This window comes from Phyllobates terribilis, unplaced genomic scaffold (genome assembly GCF_046119375.1).
Source record: "Phyllobates terribilis strain yellow unplaced genomic scaffold, ASM4611937v1 Scaffold_1__5_contigs__length_1240528914, whole genome shotgun sequence".
In the NCBI taxonomy this organism is placed as follows: domain Eukaryota; kingdom Metazoa; phylum Chordata; class Amphibia; order Anura; family Dendrobatidae; genus Phyllobates; species Phyllobates terribilis.
The window spans coordinates 274,874,399-274,888,527 of NW_027362761.1; the positions used below are offsets into that span (position 1 = coordinate 274,874,399).

Consider the following 14,129-nt stretch of genomic DNA (forward strand, 5'->3'; position numbering starts at 1 on the left):
AAGTAGCAGTACTCCATACTGACTTAGGAGATTTCCCGGCAGATTGGCCTCAATTAGGAGGAGCAGTAATAATCCCTGTGATCCACTTCTTTCAACAGCCAGAAGACCCTCCACAGCAAGTAGAGCCTGTAAGTGCTTCAGAAGAGCCTGCTCAAGAAGAATCCCCGGAAGAACGATCCCCGGTTGGAGCAGAGCAAGAAGGCCCAGCCAATGGTACACTTGCCAGTCCCATAGAGCGGTTAAGGCAGTTTTACAATCTACCCACACGTAGAACTGACACGGTAGCAGACGGTGCAGACACAGATACCATCCACACTCCCGTACTACGCAGATCGACACATAGCACACAAGGTCAGACTCTTGTCAGATACAGAGAGTAAAGAAAGAAGCTCCGACAGTGTAAATAGTTGCCCCTTGGGTATTATATCGTATATTCTCATGTATGTATTTACTAACTTTGGGTTTTGCTTTATAATGGACAATTTAAGTGAAATGGACACTTCCCTTGTTACATAAAGAACTTAGTGGCTGAGGACTATGTGCAGCCCAAAAACTGCTTCTTGTAAATAATTTCACTCCCAGGAGTGCCCCTTTAGGTGACCTCAGAAGAAAAACCTGTCTGGTGTGGCACTAACGGAGGTCCAACTCAGGATCTCCATGCCCTGCAGCCACCCCAGGGCCTACATGGAGGGTTTTGGACAGGTCCCTCAAGCTACCAAGTACTCTGCCCTGTGAGATGGACATCCTGTTAGGGAACCTCACCAAAAGAGACTTGAATTCTGAGGTTGCTTATTAAATTGTATATATCTATTTATTATTTATAATGTTTATTATGTAACATTCAAGCAAGTGCCTCCCATAAAGGGAAGACTGTTATTGTTGTTGTTATAAAAAGTACTTCAGTCCGGGAGTACTGAGCTTTGCTAGGGGGGAATGTGACGCCCCTGCTGCGCATGAGTGCCACAGATCCTAGAGGGGTGCATGGATGGATTCCTCCACAAGAGGCCCTCATAGCATACACACACCTCCACCTTCCACCTCAGACCACCAGAGGGAGCCTGGATAGGGATATAAAAAGGGAAGGTGGAGCTAGGCAGTCGTTCCTGCAGTAGAGATGCCTGAGAGAGGTCAGCCTGCAGTGGAGCTCAGTCCAGAGAGGGCTCAGACTAGTGAGCCTACGGCGTGCCGACGCCATAAGAGCGGTGAAGAGTAGCGAGGCCTACTGCCAGTGTGAAGCCTAGTGAGGGCCCCGAGCGAGGCCGAAGGCAAGTGGAGTAAGCGAGCTACATAGGGGGCAGAGGAGCTTAACCAGCTCACCCCACAAGCATTTACCGGACACCGGGTCCGCGTCTGCAAGGATCTTTAGGACCAGCAGAAACTACCGGAATCCCTGGTGATCTATATGTCCCAGGAACACCAACAGCTGACGGTAATACCAGGGTCAGGAATCGCTGAGGCCCAAGAGACCAGGGAGTGTGATCTCCAACAGAAGGCCCTACCACCAGGTCAGCAGGTGCAAGACAGAGACCAAATTAGGCCTAGCTCCAGGCAGGTCATAAACTTAACAGGAAAAGGCAAGAAACAGGAGGCCCCACACCCGCTCATTGGGGAGAGTCCTGAAATGCACCCTTCACTAGTGTTGAGCATTCCGATACTGTAATATCGGGTATCAGCCGATATTCGCGGTATCGGAGTTCCGATACTGAGTTCCGATACTTTTACAATATCGGATACCGGAATCGGAAGTTCCCATAATGCCTGCGCTCTGCAGTGTCTCTGAAGGATGACAAGCTGGATGGCAGCGCTCAGCTGCGATCCAGCCTGTCATCAGAATGCCATCCCAGCGTGAGAGAATTCTCCTGATTGTTTAACCCCTTCGCAACCTTACGTTTTGTCGTTTTTGCTTTTTCGTTTTTTGCTCCCCTTGTTCCCAGAGCCATAGAGTTTTTATTTTGTGGACAATATGGCCGTGTGAGGGCTTATTTTTTGCGGGACAAGTTGTACTTTTCAACGCCATTACTAGTTTTACCATATCGTGTACGGGAAAACGGGAAAAAAAATCCAAGTGCGGTAAAATTGCAAAAAAAGTGCAATACCACAGTTGTTTTTTATTTATTTTTTTACCACGTTCACTGAATGCTAAAACTGACCTGCCATTCTTATTCTCCAGGTCATTACGAGTTCGTAGACACCAAACATGTATAGGTTATTTTATATTTAAGTGGTGAAAAAAAATTCCAAAATTTGGTAAAAAAAACTTTAAAAAAATAGCGCCATTTTCCGAGACCTGTAGCGTCTCCATTTTTCGTGATTCGGGGCTGGGTGAGGGCTTATTTTTTGCGCACCGGGCTGACGTTTTTATTGATAACATTTTGGGGTAGATCCGATGCTTTGATCGCCCGTTATTGCATTTTATTGCAATTTTGCGGCGACCAAAAAAACGTTATTCTGGAGTTTAGAATTTTTTTCTCATTACACCGTTTACCGATCGGATTAATTCTTTTTTTATATTGATAGATGGGGCGATTCTGAATGCGGCGATACCAAATATGTGTATGTTTTATTTTTTTTTATATATATATTTTATTTTGAATGGGGCGAAAGGGGGGTGATTTAAACTTTTATATTTTTTTTATTTTTTTATATTTTTAAAAACATTTTTTTTTTCACTTACTGCATGCTTCAATAGTCTCCATAGGAGACTAGAAGCAGCAGTTGTCTGATCGTCTCTGCTACATACAGGGGACGAGCAGATCCCCTGCATGCAGCAGAAATGGTCCTGTGCTATGAGCGCCGACCACTAGGTGGCGCTCATAGCGACCAGATCATGACAACCACAGGCGTCTGCTGCAGACCCTGGGTTGTCATGCACGCCCATCGGTGACCCGCGATCACGTGACGGGGTCGCCGGTGGGCGGGGCTTATGATGCGCAACCAGGAAGCGCGCGTTAAATGCCGCTGTCGGAGATTGACAGCGGCATTTAACATGTTAACAGCCGCAGGTGGATTGCGATTCCACCCGCGGCTGTTGCGGGCACATGTCAGCTGTAAGAATCAGCTGACTTGTGCTCAGTTCAGTGAGGGCTCAGCGCAGCAGCCCTCACTGAACCGGGGGTACGCAAATGTGCGTACTAATACGGCAAGGGTTGGAAAGGGGTTAAAAGCCGGCGGGCGGTAAAAAGCCGGCGGGCGGTAAATAGTCGCCGGCTTTTAAACAATCACACAGCCCCATACTGCTTCCCCGCAGCCTCCCACACCGATCCTCCGCTCCCCTCGCCACCTCACATCCCGATCGTAAGTTAGGACCGGGCGGGGAGCGCAGCACCAACGAGCAGGGAGCGAAGGACCCGGGCGGGGAAGCCGGCAGTGAAAAGACTTCACCGCCGGCTTTCCCGTTCTGTGCTGCGCTCTCCCGCCGGTTATTTCAAATGAACAGCTGAGGTATCAGGTGATGCTGATCAGCTGTTCATTTGAAGTAGCCGCGATGCCCTCAGAGGGTTCATGTGAGTTCATGCTTGACTGCTTTGCATGAACTCACATGAACTTTCCCACGGCCGCACAGGTCAGCCACACCTCTCAGACCATCACTTAGCCTCGCTCTTCCACGCTGCCCTGGTGCGGTGGCAGGGGGTAATAGTGGTGGGGTTCATGTCAGCGCCAGCTGCCATGAAGCCCAGGTTAGTAATGATGGGCGTCTATAAGACACCACCATTACTAACCTACAAAGTGTTAAAAAGAAAAAAACACACTACACCCAGAAAAAACTAATTTATTTGAAATAAAACACATCATTTTATTTAATTCTTACTTTACTAAAAAAAATAGTTACCTGTCCACGTTCCTGCGCTGATCTCCCATGCACAGCTGTCACATCTGGAGATGGTGACAGCTGTGCATGCCTGCTGTAAGCTCACACTGCCGGGAACACGTCCGCTCCCGGCAGCGTGAGCCTTGACTGAGGTCACCGGAGTGCATTCAGTCAGCGCAGCTCCGGTGACCTCCTTTACGGCACTGCTGGGAATTTCTCACGGTACAGCAGGGCCGTAAAGGAGCTAACCGGAGCAGCGCTGCCTGAACTCCGGCGAGCCCGCTTATGCAATGACGGGGCTGCTTTACGGCCCCGTCACTCTGGCGGCGGCAGCGGTTCAGAGCGGTCACATTCTATGTGGCTGCTCTAAACTGGAGATCTTCGTGGGACACTCGTGGACTACTACGGAGGGGTAAGGATAAGGTTGTGGTTTATTATTTTATATTTTATTACAGGAGATCGATGGCTTCGGGGAATTAGGTGTCTAGGTGAGTATAGGTGTAGTTTTTTATCTTTTACTTAATTTTAGGTGGCGATCGGCGGGGACAGGTAATGTATAAACTAATTTATTTTAGGTAACCACTGGCCACCAATGAAATGTATTTAAAATTTATTGGGGACCAAAAACAAAAAAAATATATGGGGGCCTAAAAGAATAAAAGATGTATAGGGGCAAAAATAACATATGGGGCAGTTTAAATAGCAGGATCAGGCTGATGGGAACTACTGCTCCCATCGAGCTGATCCTGCTGGCACGAGTGGACGGGGGACAGACATAGGCCGATGGGAGTAGTAGTGTCACATCGGCCTATGTCTGCCTGCACGCAGACACCCGCAGACATCGTGCACACACCCGCAGACATCGCACAGACACCGCGCACACACCAATCATGATGGTCTGGGAGGTGTGGCTGACCTGTGCGGCCGTGGGAAAGTTCATGTGAGTTCATGCAATGCAGTCAAGCATGAACTCACATGAACCCTCTGAGGGCACCGTGGCTACTTCAAATGAACAGCTGATCAGCATCACCTGATACCTCAGCTGTTCATTTGAAATAACCGGTGGGAGAGCGCAGCACAGAACGGGAAAGCCGGCGGTGAAGTCTTTTCACTGCCGGCTTCCCCGCCCGGGTCCTTTGCTCCCCGCTCCCTGGTGCCCGGTCCTAACTTACGATCGGGATGTGAGGTGGCGGGGGGAGCGCAGGATCGGGGTGGGAGTCTGCGGGGAAGCAGTATGGGGCTGTGTGATTGTTTAAAAGCCAGCGGCTTTTTACCGCCCGCCGGCTTTTTACCGCCCGCCGGCTTTTAAACAATCAGGAGAATTCTCTCACGCTGGGATGGCATTCCGATATTAGCGTCCCATTGACTTGCATTGGTTTCCGGTATCAGAATCGGCGATATCCGATACTTTTTGGGTATCGGTCCGATCCAATCCGATCCGATATTTCCCGATATCGGAAGGTATCGCTAAACACTGCCCTTCACCCTACAGTGCCCTGGATCGTGCCTGAAACACCACCAGTAAAGGTACTGAAGTGAACTGTCGTGTGTGTGCCTATTCTTCCTCCGACCCGGCTGGGTCCCCTCTGTCCTGCATCCCTTCTCCTACGCTGCCCTGAGGCCCCACTCCACCTGTTGGGAGCCGCACCATCTAAGCTGCCCGATCATCGGCCTCAGAGGACTGTAGCAGCGCTGGTGATCCTCACAAGACACCACAGGTGGCGTCACAAACTCTTTCCTATCCCATACACCTTTCCCCCATTATTCCTTCTTTCTTTTAAAGAGTGCCCCAGGGTACGGCCTCGGGAGCTGGCCACCGCGGCATCCCCTAAAACTAACAGCAAGGCCCGGGCGCCGAGTCCCCATCCCTTGGGCGCGTTACCCGCCAGCCTGCTTACCTGGAAGCACCTGCCAGTTACCTGTTGTGCCCGCCAGCTTGCCTACCTGGAGCACCTGCCTGTTACCTGTCATGTCCGCTAGCTTGCCTACCCGGCGCACCCATCTGGTTATCTGCCGAACCAGCCTGCTTATCAGCCCGGACCACCCGTCAGCCTTCCAGCCGTGCTCATCCGCTGTACCGGTCAGTTCCTGCCATCTGACCCGTGGGAGTCACCTGCTCTCACACAAGGTCTGTCCCAGAGTGGCACCTGGTCCCCCTGTTCGGTCCCTCCCTGGTTTACGGAGTCGATTGAGCCGCCGTGCGACCTTGGTCAGGCCGAGTAGGTACTTAGTCACACCCCTCTGGTCCCTCCTTGCTCCTAAGCACATAGGTTCCACCACCTGGACCCGTAACAATATACAGTATATATATTCATCTTTTACGTTTTGAAAAATAAAAAAAGGAAAACGGCCAGATGCAAAAGTTTGCACCCTGCATGGAAGGTACCTAGTATGAAAATATTTGGTATCGCTGCATTTAGAAATTTCTAATCTATCAAAATATAAAAACAAGTAATCCGAATGGTAAACAGTGTAATGAGAAAAAAATCAAAACGCCAAAATTACATTTTGTTATTCACCGAAACATTCCAATAAAATGCAATAACCGGTGATCAAAACCTCATATGTACCCCAAAATGGTATCAATAAAAACGTTAGCTCGATGTGCAAAAAATAAGTCCTCATCCGCACACAGATGCTGAAAAATGGAGACTCTAAGGGTCTCAAAAAATGGCGCTTTTTTTTTTTTTTTTTTTTTAATACTAAAAAGAAACCTATGCATGTTTGGTATATACATACTCGTAATGACCTGGAGAATCATAATGGCATGTCAGTTTTAGCAATTAGTAAACATGGTAAAAAAAAAAAAAAACAATTGTGGAATTGCACTTTTTTTGCAATTTCAACACACTTGGAATTTTTTTCCCGTTTTCCAGTACACTGTATGGTCAAATCAGTGGTGTTGTTCAAAAGTACAACTCGTCCCTCAAGAAAAACAAGCCCTCACATGGCCACATTGATGGAAAAATGTAAAAGTTATGGCTCTGGGAAGAAGGGGAGCAAAAAACGAAAACGGAAAATCGCAAGGTCAAGAAGGGGTTAAAATGCAAAGTCTTCTTGGTTCATAGTGAAATCTTCCCTGTCAGGTTCTATAAATCAAGTTTGCATATTGGAGAACAAGTTCATATAATGTAGCAATTTGTGTTACATATGGTACTATCATTGTATATAACCCGCAGTACTTGAATGATGTCTGTTTTCTCAGAATTCCATCGTACCTGCGTTAAAGTGCTGAGTGAACCAGTAAAGCAGACTGTGACCAATCCAAGGACAAACAGCTCTCTCCTCTTACCCAAAATGTCTGGATATTCATCCATGATTGCGGTTATAACAGCTTCAAGACCTCCAAACTAATCATGATAAATATAGAAATGGTATTATTATTAATACTGGAATGGTGTTATAGGCAAGTGGAAAATTGGTGTACAAATGATTGAAATAATTCTATCATATATTGAAAGGCTACAGTCAGAAACCACCTCTTGAAATTGTATTAAAGGGTTTTTTGGTACTTTATTATTGATGGCCTATTCTTAGGATAAGTAAGCAATATTAGATCAGTGGGGGGTGTGACATCCAGCACCCCTTACAATCAGCTATTCCAGGTGGCAGCGCCGGACGGATTTGACTAGACGATGAGCTGCACAGCACAGCTCCGTCAACTGCATAGTGGCCATGGACCGTTACTGTAAATCTATTAAAATGAATATTGGTGGATATGAAGTACCCCACTCCAGCCTCTACGTATTTGATGGAGCTGTGGTTTTCCATTCTGCCTCAAGCATTGGGAACATCTGATTGGCAGGGGTGACGACCCCCACCGATCTGATATTTATGTCTTATCAATATTATTATAATAGCCATCAATATTAAAGTATCAGGCAACCTCATTTTCTAAATGATTCCCTTAGCTAAATCTTTGGTTGCTTTTAATAATGCTTTCAATAATACTTGTTTGCTGTCAGTATAAATCTATTTTGATTGTTTTGTAATGTATGTATGGAAGAGATAGGAAGAATATGAATTTGATGGATGGTACATGAGTTGAGTTGACTTACTGTACTATCCAAACCGAGAGTGATCATCATCAGAAAAAATATAATAGCAAAGAAAGTTGAGCCAACCATGTTAGCAATTGCTTCTGGGTATGTTATAAACAGAAGGCTAGGTCCTATTGAGAAAACATACAAAATAATGCAAAGCATATTAAACCATGTTCTCACTGCATAGTTGTTAAATAGCACATTGTGATGTAACTCATGATAAATAAAAGGTACCACTTTTGAGTATTATTAATTATATAGCTAACATATTATATACGCAAAATCCAGCAATTTTTCTATATAACCTTTATGTTGCTTTTATTTTTTCGGTTTGTTTTTATTTTGTTTGAGTGAAGCCAGCGCTGATTGGTTGCAGGGATTGAGGGACATAACAATGTCACGCGATCCCTGGGAGAGGCAGCACCAACACCACTGGAACAGTGCAGGCACCAGAGTCGAGTATAAGTATTATTTTTTTGCTGGGGGGGGGGGACCTAGGGTTTCAGAAGGGGTTGCCTAATTAGTGGACAACCCCTTTAAATAAAACACCCATTGATACCTGGAAACTGTCAACAAGTTGGTGTTGACAGTTCTGTTATTTTATCATATGTCTGTATTTATATCTTTCAGTACAGAATATGTACCACTTTAAAATTAGAGCCACTAAAGTATCCTACAAATAAAACCAAAGCTTTATTGAACAACACGAAGGACAACAATTCATAAAGTTATATATAGGTCTTTCTTTAAAAGGGTAGTGCCAATGCAACATAGCTATAACATCCACAATGTCTGAACAATAATATAACCAGAATATATTATTGTATAACTATTCTTGTGCATCATAATACATTCATGTAATATATCACAGAATGCAGGTCCAGAACTGAAGCTAAAAGTGCTAATGTGTCATAATCCATCATATTCTCTGTCAATCTGGTAGCTTGCACGCTTTCTCAGCGCCGTTCTACTCACTGCGCTCTCTGCTCCTCTCAGTCTTGGGCCATCATGCTGAACTCCCTCTTGCAACTTTTCAAGCATTGCTGCATTGGAGAATCCCCACCTGGCTATAGGGAGGTGTGACCAGACTCTGCAGGAATTTAACCCCTATGTGTCCTGCAGAGTTTAACTTTTCTGGCCTATCCCTTGCAATCAGATGATATATTAGGTAGTTCCACCCTCCACACCGAGCTTGAACTTAGGTTTCCTAGTGCAGTTCATCTCCTAGTATCCTGGGGTTGTGGGAGAGAGAGGTTGTACTTAATACGCATGGCCATAATACCATTATCTTATGGTCTCACTATATGTATATATGTTGTTCTTTTCATCTGGCAGGGCTCCACATCGCAGTTAGACAATTTTCTTAATTATCTTAATGTTAATGATCTTAACATAAAACTAACTTGGAAATATAGTCAATCACAGATAGACTTCCTTGATGTGATGATTATAAAATCAGTTGATGGTACTTTTGGTACAGATATTTTCCGCAAGGCAACAGTACAAACGCTTTACTTCATTCTACCACCTCACATCTCCCACAATTGAAGCAATTTATTTCCATCAGTCCATTTTTGAGAGCTGGAACGATCTGTTTCAATGACCGTACCTTTGTTCAGCAAGCTAATGATCTTACCCTTAGCTTCAAAGGTAGAGGATATAATCACAGGGACATCAAAAAAGGATTTATGACATCACTACTTTCGAATAGGCATTCCCTTCTCTCAGGCCAACTTAAGACCAAACAACCTTTGTCTGATTTGAAACCCTGATTTATCACTACTTTTAACTCTAATTGGGTTCCAATGAAAAATATTCTCTCCAAGCACTGGCCCATCCTCCTCACCAATAGGGATCATAAACAACATCTCACTATATATTCAGTTGTCACTTGGCGCAGGTCACGCAATTTGTGGGACATGCTGATCAATAGTCATTATGTTCCTCCAAAAAAATCGCTACTTGTTTGGAGGTAGAGGTCCACCATGTGGTTCATTTCCCTGTGGTGGATGTTCTGCCTGCAGACATACAGTATTTCAAGGACTACGGAAATTTGTAATTCGCTAAGCGACAAGACCTTTAAAATCGTTCATCACATTACATGTAACACAGAGGCAGTCATATATTATGCCATTTGCCCTTGTGGCCTAATCTATATAGGTATGACCACTGTAACCCTCAGCTTGCATGTCCAAGAGCATGTGAGAGACATTAGAAATACAGCCAATTGTCATGATTTTGAGAAGTTAAAAACAATTCCAAGACACTTTTAGGACCATCATAATTGTAATCCAAAAAGTTGTCTTGCATGTGGTGTTGACCATACTTACCTGGGTATTATAGGTGGCGATATTAAGAGTATACTTCTCCAAAAGGAGACACTTTGGATAGTTACTCTTAATACAGTCGCACCACACGGCCTTAATGAAGCAGTCAGTTTCAAGTCTTTTCTTAAATCTTTTTCGATTTTAATAATTATTGGGCCTTTAATTTTATTCTTTACTTATTTTTGTTTTTTTTCTTGTATTTTGTTTTTTCAGGTTCCTCTGATTATATTGCTCTTCAGTAAGTATCACTGAAGGGTATTGTGAGGCAGTGAGGGAGATCATATATGAGGGATGGTATGTATCCCCCAGGATGCGCATAGAGGCAGATTGAACCCGCGGGAGTGCATTGCAATCACAGACACAGTTGTGGTTGCAGTGCAGAATAAAAGTAAAGTTTGAACTTGGTCAAGCTATTTGGCTAAGTTGGATTTAAGAAAACTCGGCATGGGCTTTTATTTTGGGAGTGAACTACAGGTGGCAGTGGGGCGGTTCACTCCCTCCAGCCGGGTATTACAAGTGGCTCATGGCCACAGATTCCATTTAAAAACCGGCAGCAAAGGTCTTAGTGTGTCAGTGTTTTGTCTGCAAGCTGCAGAGCAAGTGGCACTGCAACACAGGCTTGTGTGAAGCAAACACAGAGTCAAGGAAAGCAAAACTTCTGGCGCACATCAGCGCGACATGGCGGTGCAGTAGCCCACAGTAACGGGTTTGGAGATGGACTGTGTTACTACCCGGCTGCGATCTGAAGGATACCGTTTACCTTTACTTTGTGAGTTTTTGGAAAATAAAGACATTTAAGTTGCACTTTACTGGGCCACTGCCTCATTACCGCACATTGTGAACACCACCGCACTACAATATATATATCCTATATATATCCTACCTAATAGGACTCACAGAAAGGGATGCTAAAATATAACTTTTAATCAAAAATCCTATATTAAATAACCTGTATATCATACAACATGGTGCACACATGTATTTCAATTCTCAGAGTGACATAGAGAATCGACTAGATAAAACACAAAAACAAAAAAACTATCCCCAAGTGAATTATATACATGATATCTCAGTCTCGACGCGTTTCGTCGCTCTGTTTGAGCAACTCATCAGGAGACACACTGCCAAAATTGGAGGCAACATGGCTTTTAAAAGAAATTCATAGTGGATTCTTCTTTCTTCATGTGAGTATAACAACAATATAGTAGACACACAATATCCACTGTAGAATAGGGGATAGACTGCAAACAGTATATTTCCATTCATTGTATAGACCTAAATGGTGTGTCTCAATTTCATTAAAGAAGATTTACTTTTACAGTCCTGCTTATTGTTTCCTGTTCTACCGATTGTTGTGGGTCCCAGAATTTGGACACCTTCCTATCAGCAAGTTATCACCTATCCTGTGGGTGATACCCCTGACAAAGCTGTACTTGGCCACAGTGCAAAGCGTCATCCCTTACCTCCGCAGCAGCACTCTGATTGCCTCCATTTGCACTTTAGTATTTGCCATTTATCATGTGCCATTATTTGCTTTTTTTGAAACTTTGATTTACAACTCTTGCATATGTCTTTCACATTTATTTTAGTGCACAGTGATATTGCTATACAAGCTAGGAGGAATATAGCTCTCATTCTTATATGTGTGGGCTAAATAGGGGTTTTCCCATAATTATTATATTATGAAGGTATGCTGCTGGTGTGTTTTTAAATGTACAGTCCTGCTCATTGTTATTGGCACTCATGAACTTTAAGTACATAATGTGGAATATCTCCTAAAAAAATCAATCAAGTGAAACAGTTTTTTTGTATAGAGCCCTCGTGTTAAATACAAAAGAGCAAATGATAAACAATAATTTAAAACCAAAAACAATGGGAGGGAAAAATAGAAAAACCTAAAGCTTGCTATGGAAACACATTTTGACTCGCCTGTGGTAAATCACAAAAGAGATTCACCTGTGATTGTCGGTGCCCATGTGACATGAATTAGCCAATAAATGATGACTTCAGTGTTTTAAAAAGCCACATGGTAGGCCCTGTTCCTTTCTCACAATGATGAAGACAAAGGAGCTGTATGACGACATCAAAACTGCTTTTATTAGCAAAGACAAGACTTCCAAAGGGTATAAGGCTATCTCCAAAAACCTTGGTATCCCAGGTTCAACAGTGCGCAATGTTAGTAAGAAGTTTGCCAAGTATGGATCCGTCAAGAACCTCCCTGGACAAGGGGGAAAGAGGAAAATTGACAAGAGATGTCTTTGAAGGTTGGTGAGAATGGTGGAAAAAACACTATGGCAAACATCCAAAGACTTGAAGGCCAACCTGGAACAGTCTGAGGTCATGGTTTCAACAAGTACCATACACCGCACACTAAACCAAGCAGAGCTTTATGAGCGAAGGCCAAGGAATAAACCATTGCTGAAGAAAAGACATAAAAAGGAACAACTGATCTTTGCCAAAGAGTACCTTGACAAACCACAATCCTTCTGGGAAAAAGTTCTGTGGACAGATAAGAGAAAAATAGAGTTTTTGGCAATGCAAAGCAACAGTCGTCGCAATGAAGTTTATAAGGAAAAGTACACCTTACCAACAGTTAATCATGGTGGAAGATCCATAATGCTGTAGGGTTGCTTTGCTGCATCTGGTACTGGAGGCCTTGACCGTATCACAGGAATCACGAAATCAGTGAATTATCAAGAGATTTTAGAGCAAAATGTCCTAACCAGTATAAGAAAACTTGGTTTGATCAAAGATCATGGGTCCTCCAGCAAGTCAATGACCCAAAGCACACATCCAAAAGTACACAGGAATGGTTGAAAAAGAAAAAGTGTACTGTTTTAAAATGGCTAGCAATGAGTCAAAATCTTTGGGGTAAGCTGAAATCTGCCATTGGGAAAAAGAACCCGGCAAACATTCAAGAGTTTCAACAAATTACAAAGGAAGAGTGGGAGAAAATTGCACCTGAGAAGTTCAAGAAGCTTTTAGATGGCTACAAAAAATGTTTGGAGGCTGTCATCAATGCCAAAGGGTGTGCAACCAAGTATTAATTAGGGGTGCTTTTATTGCTGCACATGCTGTTTATTCAGTTTCTTCTTTGAAATTGCAACATGGAAGTTGAAAAACAATGTTTTATTGTTGTATTACTTTGGACAACTAATTAAAAAATCCTAGGCATATAACTTTGGTACGTTTCCATTTATTTCTGAAGATATTGTACAGTCTATGAAAAAAATGAAGGGGTGCCATTTGATGGCCTATTTTTGTCTACATTTATTATTATTATTATTATTGTTTTTCATTTCATTATTCTCTTTTTTTACTTTTATTTTTCTTTCATAATTTTTTTTATTTATTTATTTTCTTTTTTACTTTTAGCTTTTTTATTTTTTTCATTGTGTATTTATTTTCTGTTTATTTTTTATTTTATTGTAATTACTTGATTCACTTATTACTTTTCTATTGCCACTATACATTTTATTATTTATTATGGTGAAATTTAATATTACCATATATACTTGAGTATAAACTGACACAAATATAAGCCAAGGCACCTAATTTTACCACAAAAAACTGGGAAAACTTATAGACTCAAATATAAGCCTAGGGTGGGAAATGCAGCAGCTACTGGTAAATTTCTCTATCCTGGTAAGAATTGCCCACTCATCACCAATCCTGGTATGCATGGCCTCCTCATCACCAATCCTGGTAAGCATGACCCCCTCATCCCCAATCCTGGTATGCATGGCCCCCTCATCCCCAATCCTGTTATGCATGGCCCCCTCATCCCCAATCCTGATATGGATGGCACCCTCATTCCCAATTCTGGTATGCATGGCCCCCTCACCCCCAATCCTGGTATGCATGGCCCCCTCATCCCCAATCCTGGTATGCATGGCCCCCTCATCCCCAATCCTGTTATGCAGAGCCCCCCTATCCTGGTATACATGGCTC

General features: G+C 43.5%; 1 protein-coding gene across 1 annotated transcript in view; it reads right to left on the reverse strand.

Annotated features, from left to right (window-relative positions):
• The window catches only part of LOC141257868 (sodium-dependent serotonin transporter-like), a 188,122-nt gene that overhangs the window by 32,095 nt on the left and 141,898 nt on the right, over positions 1–14,129 (reverse strand). The window contains exons 8-9 of the mRNA XM_073672880.1: positions 7,867–7,979; positions 7,027–7,158 (exon numbers count right to left, since the gene is read on the reverse strand). Coding sequence (XP_073528981.1) covers positions 7,027–7,158; positions 7,867–7,979 — 245 coding nt within the window. The remainder of the gene's footprint in view (positions 1–7,026; positions 7,159–7,866; positions 7,980–14,129) is intronic.